At 38.6% G+C, this 15,734-nt stretch overlaps 1 protein-coding gene across 1 annotated transcript; it reads left to right on the top strand.

Moving 5' to 3' along the window:
* The first annotated feature begins 573 nt into the window (after positions 1–573).
* Positions 574–14,533, top strand: LOC146388922 (extracellular serine/threonine protein kinase FAM20C-like). The gene is made up of 11 exons (XM_084926497.1): positions 574–661; positions 2,952–3,485; positions 5,411–5,589; positions 9,021–9,099; positions 9,231–9,323; positions 9,857–9,972; positions 10,098–10,278; positions 11,804–11,913; positions 12,134–12,215; positions 12,335–12,394; positions 14,009–14,533. The coding sequence occupies exons 2-11, from the start codon at positions 2,953–2,955 to the stop codon at positions 14,268–14,270; spliced, it is 1,695 nt and encodes a 564-aa protein (XP_084782623.1). The 5' UTR covers positions 574–661; position 2,952; the 3' UTR covers positions 14,271–14,533.
* Positions 14,534–15,734: the final 1,201 nt, after the last annotated feature.

Raw genomic sequence — 15,734 nt, 5'->3', positions numbered from 1 at the left:
ATGAATATTTGATTTAATCTGAGCTCTTTCAGAATACCAATTCATTATGTGGGTGTGTGCACCTGCGCTGCCAGAATCTAATCTAAAGTGGATCTAGCCTGCTGCATTGGACATCACTTGGAGTATATGTATATAAACACACACATATATATATATATGTATCTCCTCAAACACAAACCACAAACTGCATCAAGTGTCCTCTTGAAAGTCAAATCCAGTGGGCAAAAATGATTATCATTTTAAGTCAGGGCCTATGAGAAGAGAAGAAAATATAAAGAGAAGCAAGGTGAGCTACAATGGAAGAACTAATGGATCCATAGTTTTTGAATACGTGGTGATACCTACCAATCACAAATAGTGACATCCTGATTCGGAGCCACTTCTAACAGGACTTGTGTTTAGTATTGACTTAATTATGCAATCTGCATTGATCCAAAGTAAAATATCGTAACTCTGGGTCACAGAGACACGGGTCACCGCAACACGCCAGTTTTCTGTTTGCGCTGCAGTGACCGCATGACAGCAAACAAACACACAAATGCAGTCTTACTGGGTAAGATCAGGACCAGAAAATTACTACTAAATTCTTTCTAGTCCACACATGCAGGGGAGTGGAACGGAGCGAGAGTGGGAAGAAAAAAGGTCTTGACAGGAAAGAGATGTAAGTCTCCAGTCTGCTGCTCCACATAAAGAATTTGGGAGCAGCAAATTGATCAATAATATATTGATTTTCTTAGTGAACTTTTCTTTCTTTGAGAATTTTATGCGAATGATTGCCTGGTAGTTTCATGCTTAACTACTGCTGTGTGAACGCATGCACGCATGTCTCTCTCAACCTGTTTTCCTATTCAGTCACACATTCAGTAAGAGCTGTGCATTAAGGACTGTTGGTGACAATAAGTAGGATGAATAGCTGGCCTCACAAAAGCTGTGTTTAGGGTTTGCTGGGATTTTTAAAAATTTACTGTGTGTAAAATGTGCTTCACACCCTTTTCCTTCATATCACAATTATTTCAATTATGTTTAAACTTAGAAGACCCAGGCAGATGTCTAACAGCATCTTGATGACTGTGACTGTGCTCGTGAATTTTTAAAAGTTCAGTATTATTCTGGTAGTATCAACACGAACAGAAAAAAAGAACAAACTTAGTAAATACTTTTGGTTTCTACATTTTATATGACTTACAATCACTAACTGCTTTGTTAGGTACACCTGTTTCAGCTGCTTGGAAATGCAACCAATCACATGGCAGCAACTCAGCACATTTAGGCATGTAGACATGGTCAAGACAACCTGCTGGAGTTCTGACTGAGCATCAGAATGGGGGAGAAAGGTCATTTAAGTAACTTTGAACGTGGCATGTTTGTTGATGTCAGACAGGAAGGTCTGAGTATTTCAGAAACTGCTGTGTACTGGCATTTACCTACATGACCATCTGTCGTGTTTACAAAGTATGGTCCATAAAACTGAAAATATTCATTGAATGGGGAAAAAGCTTTGTTTATGCCGAAGGGCAGAGGAGAATTACCAAACTGCTTTTAGGTGATAAGCAGCAGAAGACCACACGAGGGTCACCTGGGTGCTAAGAGCAGGAAACCAAGGCTACAGTTCACACAGAATCGACAAAATTGGACAATAAATATTGGACAATGTTGCCTGGTCTGATGAGTCTCTATTTGTGCTGACACACTTGGATGGTGTGGTCAGAATTTGATATTAACAGCATGAAATCATGGATCCATCCTGCCTTCTACCAATGGTTCAGGGTGGTGGTGGTGTAATGGTTTTGGAAGACATTTTGTTGGCACACTTAGAGCTCCTTCACACCAGCTGAGCATAGTTTAAATCTCACAGCCTACCTCAGTGTTGTTGCTGACCATGTCCATCCTTTTATAACTACAGTTTACTCATCTTCTGTTGGCTGCTTCCAGCAGGATAACACATCATATCTCATATCCTTTCAAACTAGTTTCTTGGCCATGGCATTGAGTTCACTGTACTCAAGTGGCCCCCACAGTCACCAGATCTCAATCTAATAGAGAACCTTTGGGATTTGGTGAAACTGGAGATTACAATCTGCAGCATCTCTGTGATTCTGCCATGTTAATATGGACCAAAATCTCTGAATAATGTTTCCAGCATCTTGTTGAAATTAGGAGTTAAAGTAGTTCTGAATGCAAAAGGAGACTCAACCCGTTACCTAATATAGTGTCCAGTGAGTGTATTTGTCTTACTTTTACTTTACTCTTATACAGCATAAATATATGACTCTACCATAAATGAAGCAAGTATCATGTTTAATATGAAAGAAGCAAAAGCCATAAATAAATCATGATGAAATCTTTTACAATTCGAGACATTATGATATCCTTCTAATTCTTTTATTTTCTTTAAATGTCCATGTGCAGTGAATGGGCTCATAATGCTGTAAAAACATTTACTACACTTTGAATGGTGTCAGTTTGCCATATTTGGAAGCAACCACACAGACATTGAGTGAGCTTAATGACTTCTAACGCGGCTCTCATATTAAGCACCGACAACAGATGGTTAGAGGAACTATCACATTTTCCCAATTCCGCAGGGATTTTACCATCCTCGTGGCTCCAAAATGACAGATTTTAATGAAGATGATGATCACCCAACTTTCCCTCTCGCTACACGGACCACGAGGCTGTCATTTTGTTTTGAGTTGTAAATCTCATACCTACCAAACAAAGCAGCACACTGATGTTGCAAGCACCAGCAGTTTGCCTAGTCCAGCTGCATTACAGCATGTTACCATGAAATCTGGTATATGGTAGGTCTGTTTTTACAAGTAAGCATGAAATACATGCTGCTGTTTATCTGGGTGTCTGTGTATTATGCAATATGTAGGAAATCTTTTATCATGTGCAAGTCTGAAATGCTGACAGGCCTCCTTGGTCTGTTTTATCCTTTTATCTTCCAGCATGGTTAGACGGAACCTGGGTCAGTCCACTCGCTCCATCTATCTGGGACTGGCTTGTCTGTCCCTCAGTCTCCATGTCCTTCTGGCATTTTTTTGCCTTTCAGTCCTCCAGACTGCCTGTGTTTTCCCCACTTCTTCCTCTTCCTCCTCCATTCCCAGAACAGATACTCAGCATCACGAGTCTGTCTCCCAGTCTCCTGCTTCTGATGCTGCCACCTCAAACAAACTGCAGAGTCGCCCCCACGATGAAGTGCGTCACAAACCGACTGCAAACATGTTACACCATAAAGTCCGAGGCTCATTAAATGAGGTCGCTGAGAAGTCAAAGAAACTGATTGGAGTTGGAAAAATAATTCAGAAAGTCAATGGTCCTTCTAAGCTTGAGGCACTGTTCAAGCATCCGCTTTACAATCTGCCACAGCCAGAGCTGCAGCAAGATGATTGGCTAATGAGGCTGAAAACAGAAGAAGATGCAAAGGATACGGAAAGTCAGGAAGAAGAGAACGAAGACATCTTCCCTGATGATAGCGAGTGGTGAGTAAAAAAGATGCCAAAAACACTTTAATAACATAGAAACATGAAGGGCTTTGAAAATAACCTGCCCTACGTTCTGCATCATTGTGAAGCTCCCCTAGAATAATTAACACTGGTTTCTAAAAGATTAGCTCTTCTTTAAGCTGCCCTAATTACAGTAGCCCGCTTTTCATTTGGTAACATTCAAAGGTTACTTTACTTTACTTTCTTTACTGATGTAGCTATGAAATATTAGTCCCATCCAGCAGACCTTTATGCTCATCAGCTAGCGACACCATGCATGTCTTTAGTGTAAAATGACGATTTGATTGTTATTCATTTTATAATAGTAAATTAGATTTTTGTTGATCTGTAAATTTTGTAAACTAAATTAAAAAACAATATTCTGTTTTTCTAGCTAGATAGTCAAAACTAAACTGCTAACACAAACTGATTAGAAGTAAACAATTAATGTTTTAACCCTGAGAATTTTAAAATCATGTGAAATAGAAAGTACATTTTCTTTCAGTTCTAAGGTTTTACACACAGGACACCATAAAAATTATCTGGTTCTTAGTGGGCTTAAAATGCAGTAAATACAACCTCAAACACCATGCCACATATGACACCATGTCATTATTTTTTAACAAAAAAATTCATTTACAGTTGCTGCTACTTTAAGAATTAAGAGGGTAAGTAGCAGCCCGGTGCTGCTAATCAAATGCATTTTATTAACTGGTCATCAGCAAGTTGAGGCGCCTCTATAAATGCAGAGGTTTGCAGGTCTGACGTAAAACATCAATGTGGGAAGGCTTGTAATGCCACTTCCAACCACTTTGCTGTCCATTATTCTACAGCGAGAAAGATTATTCACAAGTGGAAAACATTCAAAACAATCTTGTTCATTGACAAACGTCTTGACAACATAAGACTCTACAAGCATCAGTTAGCTATTAAATGTTAAAGGTCATGACAGTATGATGAGAAAAAGAGTGAACAAGAATATCTTCTTTGAAAGGATTACCATGCAGCACAGCTTAGGTTTGAAAAGTTATAGCCAAACTAACTGCAAGACCTCTGGAACAACATCCTTTGCACAGACCAAAGAGGAGATGTTTGGCTATAATGCACAACGCCATGTTTGGAGAAAACCAAACACAACATATCAGCATAAACTCCTCATACCAACTGTCAAGCATGGTGATGGAGGGGTGATAATTCTGGGCTTGTTTTGCAGTCTGTTTTGATCATGAACCCTTCTGTATACCAAAGTATTCAAGAGTCAAACATCAGGTTATCCCTCCAACAGCTAAAGCTTGGCTAAAACTGGGTCATGCAGCAGGACAATGATCCCAAGCACAAATTACTTAAAGTTATTACAGCTGAAGGTGATTCTCGAGGCTACTGTTAATGAATAATCACATGGTTTAATGTGTCGCATGTTGTTGTTGTTAATGTCAAGTTTAAATAGTTGTAGAACCTGGTAAGGAATTCATGTTTATTCAATAAATCCTGATATGTAAAACCTTAGAATTGAAAGAGGATGTAATTTTCTATTTCACATGATTTTGTTCTATAAGCATGTTAGCATACCGTCGGTATATAGTTTCATTCTGCCACAGAAACCTGACTGTCTTTAAATTGGAATAGACTATACAACAGATTACTTTTGAAACACACTTTCATGCTTAGAAATAACTATTAAAGGAATGCAGCATCCCATTATTTCCTCGCCATGAGGCTTGTGTCACTTCATGCTGCCAAATGAATATTATGCAATGGAAGCTCTTTTTTTATATTACTGTGTTGCTCAACTTTCCACAGAATTGGTGTGTTTAGACTTTTAACTTATTTTAAAACTGCAGTTTGTTTCATATCTGAATTTCTGTTCATAACTAAACAGTTCTGCAGGTGTTATAGTATTATGTCTACATACTCTCCTGAAGGCAAAGCAACAGTCACGAGGAAGGCTATGACAAAGTCACATGGACAACTGATGTGGAGACCCACCCTCCCTGGCTGCGGTTCCACCTGGGCATCTCTCGCTGGGAGCTGTACAACAGGAAAGACCCCAACCTAGCTCAGCTGACTCACTATTTGGCAACACAGCGTATCCTTGGCGCAGGTGAGCACATAAGGGAGGTAGGCAGGGTTAACAGGCCAAAGAGACTGGAAGGAAAGGACAGGGCCTGGGAAATGTGCCAGACACAGAAAGATCAGAGGAAGGGGGGCAGGTACAATTTTCTTAATGAACCTCCTTTTTATCTTGCTACTCCCACAAACTACATCCTGAAATGAGACTTAGGTTGTTTTGCAATGCCACGATGAGGAGAGTCAATTAGGAAACCTGCTCAGGCCATAGTCCTTCATAAATATTCTGCCAAAACATCCATCTGTAATCTGTACTGCTTTTAGGGTGACCAAAAGAGGGACTTCTAAGGACTGCATAGTTTGATACAGCAAGTTTTCTTTACTTAAAAAATGAGCTTGTCATTACCTTGCGTTTTGAACTTGTGGTAAATTCTTCTTTATGTTCATTTGGATTCCTCTTAGCAGCTACAAAGTCACAACCCTGCTGCTTTCTCATTTTAACTGATCCGTTATTACAAACAAGCTAATCTGTAAGAGAGCCGTAGGCAAGACTGAGTATTCACTGAGTGAATAGAATAAAGTGTGCCAAAGCTCATATTTACAGCAGTGAGCATTGTCTTTGGGGAAACAAGACACATATATGGGATGATAAAGGCACAAACTGATGTATGCAAATAAAACGACAAAACACATTTAGAGAGAATGGAAGAGCAAACCCAGGAGGATTAGGTATACTGTTATATAACTCACAACTCCTTGTGGACACAAAGTGAGAGGATGAGGAAGGTGGATGTGTGAAGGTATATAGATTTCTTACAGGCCCCAGAAGAACTGCATACATGCTCTGGAACAAACAAACTATGGAATAACATGCAAGTAGAATTATAAACAGAAGGCCAGTGTATAGAAGTTATTCAGATATTCAGACATCTCAACCTGTCAGTATAGGTTTCCTATACACCACAGATTATAGTCAAAAGTTTATACCCAATCAACATGACCATAAACGTCATTGTAATTTGGGGTTTTTAGTGACTTCTTTCAACTATTCTTTTTCCAGGGTCTAATATTTGTACAGCATACTTCTTTAATAACTTTAAAAAACAAGAATTTGAATTTAATTAGGATTTCAAATATAAAATTATACATGCAGTACAGGCTCAGAGTTGTATATACACCCTCATTGTTTGGTTAAATGTCCCTTACTGACTTGCACCTCAACCAGAAGCTTTTGTCAGTGATCAACAAACTTCTGGCATAAATCTGGCTGGATATTTGACCACTTTCTCAGCAGGATTGGTGGAGGTGGTTTCATTTAAATTGGTTGGTTTCCTGGCATGGACCAGGCTTTTAAACATAGTCTACAAATTTTCAATAGAGTTGAGATCAGGGCTTTAAGAAAGCCATTCCATGTGTGTTTGGGATCACTGTCATGTTGGAACACCCAGTTGTGTCCAAGTTTCAACCATCATGAAGGTAGTCCTTCATGATTCTGTCCACTTTGTACCACTGGCAGCTAAAACGCCCCAAAGCTTGATGCTACCACCACCATACTTGATAATTGCTACGGTGGCCTTATGTTTGAAAGCCTCAAATTTACTCCTCCAAACACACCTCTTTTACAGCGAAGTAATCCACTATTTCTTGAGATGATAAAACTGGACAATTTCCAAACAGCTTTGCCATTGTCTTAGTAAGGACTCATACATGACTACAAAAACAAATTTAGGGAAATCTTTTTTCTGTTTTGTGTGTCTGAAAGTAAAATAAATCACTGAATATATCAGATTTATAAGCCACCACATATTGGTCTTAGTATCAGTCTTGAAAATCCTTTATCGATATAACTGTGGTTTCCCTGTTGATGCTTCGTGTATTTTCTTTTCAATTTCACTTGCTGTTTATTGGCTTTAGACATCAAACCCAAAACAGATAATGGATTAAAACCTTTTTCATATCATTAGCGGGATATACACTGCATGCTGAAAAATGATGCTAAAAAGGGACTAGCATGTTCAAATATGAAACCAAGCATCATTAAACTTGGGAGGGACCAACCGAATCTTTGTGTGTGTGTGTGGCTGTATGATGCACCGCCTCACATATAGCAAAATGCACTGCGGATTACTGTTTTAATTATATTACAAACGAGAAGCAGAATTGAGATACAAAAGTGCCATTATGTAGATATTCAGACATTCATAAAAACAAAACAGCAAACTGTGCAGCTCACATGTACATGAGAGACATAGACTGTTATATTCTCTCGCATGCTTCTCCATAAATGTTACTGCAGGCATTCAGACTTGTGCCACTTTAAAAGAGATGTTTTTAGATCCTACCTACTATTAATATCTGTTGAGAAACTCTTAGATAAATGGAAAGGGTGCATAACTGAACAAGGCTATAAAATCACATGCAAGCTGGCCCACCACTATGCACAAGTGCCTACATAAAGACTGGATGTACTATCCATAAGCAAAAAATATAAGCATAAAATATTCATGCACCTTCCTTTGCATCAACATATGCCTATGTCTACATGTTCATTTTGTGGTTGGTTCTCTTAGACAGGCAAACCCATCCTGAGCATGCTGCAGAATGAATAATGCATTGAGATTTGTGTTATATGGTGCAGATTAAGCACTAATCTCAGCTACAGGCTAATTTTCTCACTGTGTCATCCCTTTTCCCCCACATTTAGCTCTCATTCCTGCATGTACCTATATCTTGTGTAAATTTGGGTACATATTCAGAATCAGAAATACGAATTATGGATCAAAATGTGGCACAGCTTGGTTTATATTAACAATTTCTTTCTATTCATTTACAGGATTTCCTCACAGAGCCGTGGTCTGCAGCAAATAAAAGCTGTTTCTTTTTCTGAAACCTTGATTTGAACTAGTTCACTTGAAAGAGAATAAACACATGCTTCACATTGCCCAGTTGTCTGAAGTGTGGATAAAGTGGGTCAGGTTTGATGGGATGAAAGAATGGGGGAGAAAAAAAAATCGAAACCGTCCGATGCAGACCTCTGTGAAGGTAAAACGGGGTGACGTTACTGGCAAAGCATGTAAATGATACTCTAATCTGCTTGTTTAGAAGCAGCCGGGAATATTTTAAGGTATCATAAATATGCAAAGGCTTTACAAGAATAACATAAGCATTAGTATTAAAAATAATGATGCATAATATTGGGCCTCAGCACTAAGATAAATCGATTTTATACATGTTTTCTTGGAGTAATGCTCAAAATGGAGGTGGCAGTTGGTGCTCTGACTATAAAACAGGCCACCATGTGGAGGAACTGATGTAATGCACTGCAGTGAATCTAAATTGTATGCATCTCAGTGATGCGTTTCTTATCAGTTGCTGATCAATATGATAAAGAGTGCTTGTGTAAGCAATGATCTGCCTTTGTATTATTGCTGTGCTCCCGATATCTATCCTCTTTGTATCTTTTAGTTCAAAAGAAAGGAGGCACCCAACTGAAACTGCTCATATCGTTCCCAAATTATGGACAAGCTCTGCTCAAACCCATGAAGTAAGACACCGGTGCAATGCAGCGGTCTGAGAAACATTCATCCTGTTGCCGTGTTTTGTGATGCTGACTAGTAAATGACAAGATGCGCTTATAGCAGCATGTTTATGTGCTCGCTTTTGTTTGTTGCACAGGCAATCCAGACATGCAGAGACTGATGTAAACCTCTTTTACTTCTCTGACTTTGAAAGACACAACGCCGAGATCGCTGCCTTTCACCTTGACAGGTACGCGTCATTACACATCCGATCAGCAGGTAGCAGGCGTCCTTGAGGGCAGGCGCACAACAGGTGACACTTCAGGCACTTGAGAGTTTTGTTCATGAAGATGTCGCAGGGTGTAGAAGTGTGAAAAGGTTTTAATAGCACTCAGTGGTAGCTGAAAAATAAAACCTGACCAAGTGTTTCATTCTTGCACTTTCCTGGATAAGTAAAGAGAAAAAGCAGCACTTCTTCTGTGGTTACTAACCCCACTGTCGTGCCCTTGAGCAAGGTCTTGATCCTGGTGTACATGTGGAGTTGTAGAGTTTCCAGGAGGTCAGAGGGTCATAGCGCTGGGCAGCTTTCTGGTGTCACAGTGCAATGCGTGAATGTGATGATGGTGTTCCAGTAAACAGGACGTTAATGCTCCACACAAATAAAGATTAAAAAAAGAAAACACTTCCTGTGCTCTTGCTGACACGTTGTGTTCCCTTTTTAAATGTATTTTCTTTGTACTCGCTCCATCTCTTCATCTCGCTCTGTATTTTCCTCCTTCTCAGATTGCTGGGCTTTAACAGAATCCCTCCAGTGGTTGGACGGCTCATCAATGTTACCACAGAGATCAAAGAGATTACCACCGACCGCAGGCTGTCTAAGACCTTCTTCACTTCCCCTGGTATGTGTGCAGGTGCATGTGGGTAAGTGTTGGCTCACGCCAGCACTCAGTTTATTTAACAAAAACTAACAATTGGACTGAATTCTGCTAAAATCTTTATTTTTAATATATGGCTGTCTCTCTAGCTGGGAACGTGTGTTTCTATGGGCAGTGTGAATACTACTGCTCAGTGGAGCACCCGGTGTGCGGTCAGCCACATATGCTGGAGGTTTCCCTGGCTACCATGCTGCCTGACCTCACCATTGCCCCTCGCAGGTCCTGGAGGTCCCCATGGAGGCGATCTTACAGCCGCACCAAGCTTGCACAGTGGGTTCACTGATCATACCTCTGACTAACATACAGACTGTAGTTTAATACAACTGAACAGAGTACATGTTTAGAAACGTCCTAACTGTGAGCGGGAAAATGCCTGAATGGAATTATATATTTAGTGATATTAGGTTAATTGGTGATTGTAAATTGTCCATAGCTGTGAATGTGAGAAAGGCTGTCTGTCTCTCTGTGGGTGTACACCACCTCTCACCTTATTGCAGCTGGGCTAGCATCCAGTCCCCCCACGACCCTGAATTGTGTAAGTGGGGATGGATGGATGGACTGATGACATTATATTGAGTGGCCTGTTTTGAAACGAGACTTTTAGGAGTCTAGGAGTTTCGTTGGATGTCGTCTGTTAATGGTTTTTCTTTTTAAAGCTAAAAATATTGGAATGCTTTGTTAATGAGTCACTTCTAATGATCACAGTGCCTTTCTTTTAAACAATCTGAACCCCTGCTCAATAGAAGGATGATTACTAACCTTGTAGTAATATTGCTTACAATCTAATACAGACAGTACAAGATAATAGAAACAGTTCCTGCGTGTATTTTAGGTATTAGTAAAATACTGTCTATTAAGCAGCTCTCATGGAACTTTTGATAAGTGTGTGCCATAGAGTGTAAATAAAGATCTAGATTTAGACCAGGGGTGTGAAACATAAGGCCCTTGGGCCAGAACTGGCCCTGCAAACATTTTGGACTTTTAATGGTATTTTCATAAATTTTATAGCTTGTCCTGCTGATAAACATCTCATACTACAAAAATAATGTAACAGATAAAGAAACATGAGAAGAAAGTTACTGTTTTTTCACTATTGCTATAGAATAATGTTTTTTTTACAATGTAACCACATTAAAAAACAAAAATAAAAGTAAAAAAAAAATTAACATTTTCTGTTAATTAACAAATCTGTCCACTTTATAATTACAGGACAGTCTGGGCGATGAGTTACCAGAATGTTGTTGAATTTTACACTTTTTTTTTTTTTACAATTTAGGCCCAAAGAGTTGTGCTGACTTGTTTCAGCATTTCTTTAACACGTAGAAATACTGAGACGTTGCACCTCTTTTTCTTATATTGAGATGTCTCAGGGATTAAATGTGCAGTTAAGCTACTTTGCACTGGGGAGTTTCACTGGTCCAGCTTACTTAAGATCAAAATGGGCTGTATGTGGCCCATGATGTTAAACAAGTTTGACGTTCCTGGTCTAAAGCGTTTAGAGAATCGTGGGTGTTTGCTGCCCTCTAGTGGTATCTGTGACGACTTGCAAGATATAAACAATCTTAAAATAAATAGGCACTATATCCAGAATCTGCATTCTTTTTAATGATAAAGTTTTGAATTCAAACATCTGAGTTAACCTAAACTACAAAATGAGGTGACAGCAAAGGTGAACTGCACTAACTCGAACCCCAAAAGCAGAAAAATATGAAGGGAAACAATAAAAACTGTTAACAGGAAGGTCATGATCTGTTTTCCTTTGTCTGTCTGAGTGTCTCTGTTCTTTTGTTCCCAGGTGGGAAAAAGACCCAGCTTACTGTGATACAGTGAAGCAGACACCTTCTTACAATCAAGGAACCAGACTGGTGGATCTCATAGATATGGCTGTCCTGGACTTCCTCATGAGTCAGTTAGGCCACTTGTTTGCTGGTTGATAGGAGTCACTCATCTGTATAACGCTCCTTATTTTCTTTTTTTCCAAAGGAATTTTAACTATAAAATTAGTGAGTCCGTAAAATAGCAGTGTGATGTTCCCTTCAGTAGCATTAAGAGTTTTTTAAACAGTATTTATAACATTCCCAGTGTCACAAACCTTTAGTAATACTTGATTGTTTTCCATCTGAAGGCAACATGGACCGACATCACTATGAGACGTTTGAGCAATTTGGCAACAACACTTTTCTTCTGCACCTTGATAATGGACGGGCGTGAGTACCAAAACTTTGATCCTTCTTATCTCGTGTTACACTTCATTTTCTCAGGTGTTTGGTTAGTTTTTCGTCAATAAATGTTTTTGATCCTGTTTTTTGTTTTTTTGTTTTTTTAGGTTTGGGCGTCACTCTCAAGATGAGCCATCCATTCTAGCTCCATTGCAGCAGTGTTGCAGGTAAAACAAGAAAAAAGATGTGTGCTTACTGATCTGTGCGCTGAAAAATGAAGGACAGGAGGACAGGTGTAAGAAAAGAGTCAGTGTCAAGTTTTCAAATGTGTATAAACCCACAAGGTGTGGTAGAATTTCTCAACTCTAGCGAAGAAGTACATCACATTAGTAACATTTCTGCATTAAGATACCTAAAAACAACTAAGCTAATGCCACTTGTTGCCTGATGGATTTATATTATCCTCACATCACACCATTCTCATGATCTTGATACATCAGAAACAGCTTGAGAGACTATTTTCAAATTTAAGATGACATGATTGGATTTTGGTCCCCAAAGGTAAAGTTATGAGTCAACCTCTCATACGTCAAATTCTCATCAATCTAATATGTCCTTTAATTCAATTCAATTCAATTCAATTTCTTTATTGTCCCACAAGGGGAAATTAGTTTAGCAGCAGGATAAAAATAAACAGAACAATACTATAAAATAATAATAACAATAATAATGATAGAAAGTTCAAGGACAATTATTTGCCATTAAGGAGACAAGACGCAGTAGGGATAAAAGAGACCTGGAGTCTTTTAGTCCTCCTCGGAGGTACTCTAAAACGGCGGCCGGAAGGCAACAACTAAAACTCACTGTGAAGTGGATGGTTCACACAGTTAATAATAGAATGAGCCTTTCTAAGCACATTTCTATTGTAAATGGCCAAAAGTCCATCTTGCCAGCGCCCTGAAATTTACGCCTCAGCTTAAGGAAATTCTTCAAGCCTGTAACCTCACAAAATGTGCCTCAGGAATGTTTAATAGAAGATGGCAATGCAGAGGTCAAAGGTCACTTTGGCATGATGAGATTATGCTAAAACGTATTTTCTGGCCACAAGATATCATGCAGTGGAAGTAATGAAACTATGGGCTGCTAATGTTGGACACCCACCTTGAAATGAAAGCAGGTGTACAGCACTCAGAGGCTGCGAGCTTAAAGCAGCAGCTTCTGTTTCTGAGGCTTTGTCTGCTGTTAAGGCTGTGACTTTAGTTGCCAAACATACGTACACCCTATATTTGTATTCAATTCCTACAAGGCCTTTAAGATATGATATTCATGGTAAAATCTCATAGTTGTTTATGGCATTTCCCGAGCTGTTTTATACAGAAATACTACAACAACATTCAAAAAACTCATAAAGGAATTTTAATGTGATTGCTTTGACCACAGTGATGTTAGCTGCTGTAGCTCTATGGGTAATCAAGCTATTAAATTGTAAGTGGGCAATTAACATTACATTAGCAAGTGTTCATTTTATCTAGTTTGTTAGAATACATTTACATAATCTCAGTGTAACACGGCTAAAAGGTTAAAACAACATATTGCTTGGGAACAGGATTTGTACCTGAGTCACCAGAGGTGTAAATAATATTACATGATCCCACAGCATGGCATCAAACTACTTCTTTTATTAATAAATGATCAAAAGACAACCAAAGGTGGAAACGACATGGTGCATACGGTTAAAAGATTTTAAAATTAGATGCTTTAGTTCACATATCTTTCTTTCCCAGTTTCTTTTTTCCTTTTCCAAAATTTTCTCCATCCCCTTACACAACTTATCTCCACAGGATCCGTCGCTCCACCTTCCTCCGCTTGCGTCTGCTGTCTCTTCCTGATTTCCGACTGAGCGACATCATGCGGGAATCGCTGACTCAGGATCCTTTGTCACAAGTGGCCCCTCTCCTCTCAGAACAACATCTGTCTGCGTTGGACCGGCGCCTTGCAAAAGTTCTGCAAGTAGTGCAGGCGTGTCAGGAAAAACATGATGATGTCATTTACAATGACATAGAGGGACACGATCAAGGACCACGGTCAGCTGTTACAGCCTGACTGAATATAGAAAAACATTCAATTATACCTGACATATAGATTATTGTCCCACTGTTACCTTACCAATACTCTTTTTCATATTTTTGACAAACTACAACAAAACATCAAACCAACAAACATATGCAAAAATACAAATACACAAATCAAAATGTTCAAATTTACATGAAAAAAGAAAACGTGCAGCAAACTACACACTTGATGTTTACTTAAAGTTTTTTTTATATATCTATGTCTTTTACAAAATTTTAAATAAAGGAGTCCTCAAACCATCTCACTGTAGACATTATTCATTCTTTTAGGTCTGACACCATTTTTCTTCTCCAGCGTACAACTTTCTATCCAATGGGGTGTTTTCCACTCCCAAAACAATGCTTAAATAATGAGAAATAATAATGTTCGTTTATTGTTATTGCACACAATTAAGTTTTTCTGGATATAAGAACCAATAACTTTGGAGTTTTATGGATTTTCTTTTGAAATCATTTTCTAGCATCGCTGTGATCTCTTCATTGCTCTGCACTCTCAAACATAATGAAACTGTGCATTTAGTGCATATGTCAGTTATATTTTTATTTTAACCGTTTGGTGTTAAAAGTGTTTGCATAGCCGAATATTAATATTAGGCCTGTATTCTATGGTTGAGTGTACGTTACAGCTGATCTCGAAATCTCTGTTTAGATTATTAATGTCATATTTTTCATCAAATTATTTATTTCAACTTTGCAAATGAGTTAGATTGAATATTACAGACACATGTGCAATGTCGCTCAAGAGGAACACACTATAGACTATAGCATAATTAGTAACTCATCATTTTCTTGTTATGACATAAACATAAAAAGTAAATGACCTGCACATGCGGATATTTGTATGTTTGCTTTGGGCGAGCATACAGACACAATAAGTGAGTCTGGGAAGGTATGTAGGACCGTCAGTTGGATGGCAGTGGTTCGCATGTAGGCGTTTATGAAGACAATGACAAAAGGTGACAACATGGAGAGGTGTGACAGAGAGTTTATCATGAGGTACAAGAGCAGATGGTCGACACTCTAGGGAACAAACACCAGACATATAAATTAAAACCCCTAAAAAGCATCAGTATGAAAGAGGACATGTATTCTTAATCAAAACGCCAACCACACCGTGAAAAAATAAAAACATTAATTCAATCAGTGCCTGCTATTCATAAGCTGGCGTTTATCTTATTAGGCAGAAATATTTACAAAAATAAAAGACTTGAATTACTTCATAAACAAATGGAACAGAGTGCTGTGGTCATGCTGTGGTTAGCTTTGTCCAAGCAATGTGAAAACCTGTTCCTATATCTCCAAAGGGATTCTCAACCAGCTTGTACTCGTTTTCTCGTGTTGACTCACTTGACTTTCTTTTAAGTTTGGAAAAAAAAAAAAAAGTTGTTCTTTGAAGTGCTTGTGTATCAATAATCACAAAAACTAAAGATATACA

This window comes from Perissodus microlepis, chromosome 4, assembly GCF_051167445.1.
Source record: "Perissodus microlepis isolate ML-2025 ecotype Zambia chromosome 4, ASM5116744v1, whole genome shotgun sequence".
Classification (NCBI taxonomy): domain Eukaryota; kingdom Metazoa; phylum Chordata; class Actinopteri; order Cichliformes; family Cichlidae; genus Perissodus; species Perissodus microlepis.
The sequence above is the reverse complement of the archived record's forward strand: the minus strand, read 5'-3'. Positions and strand labels throughout refer to the sequence as shown.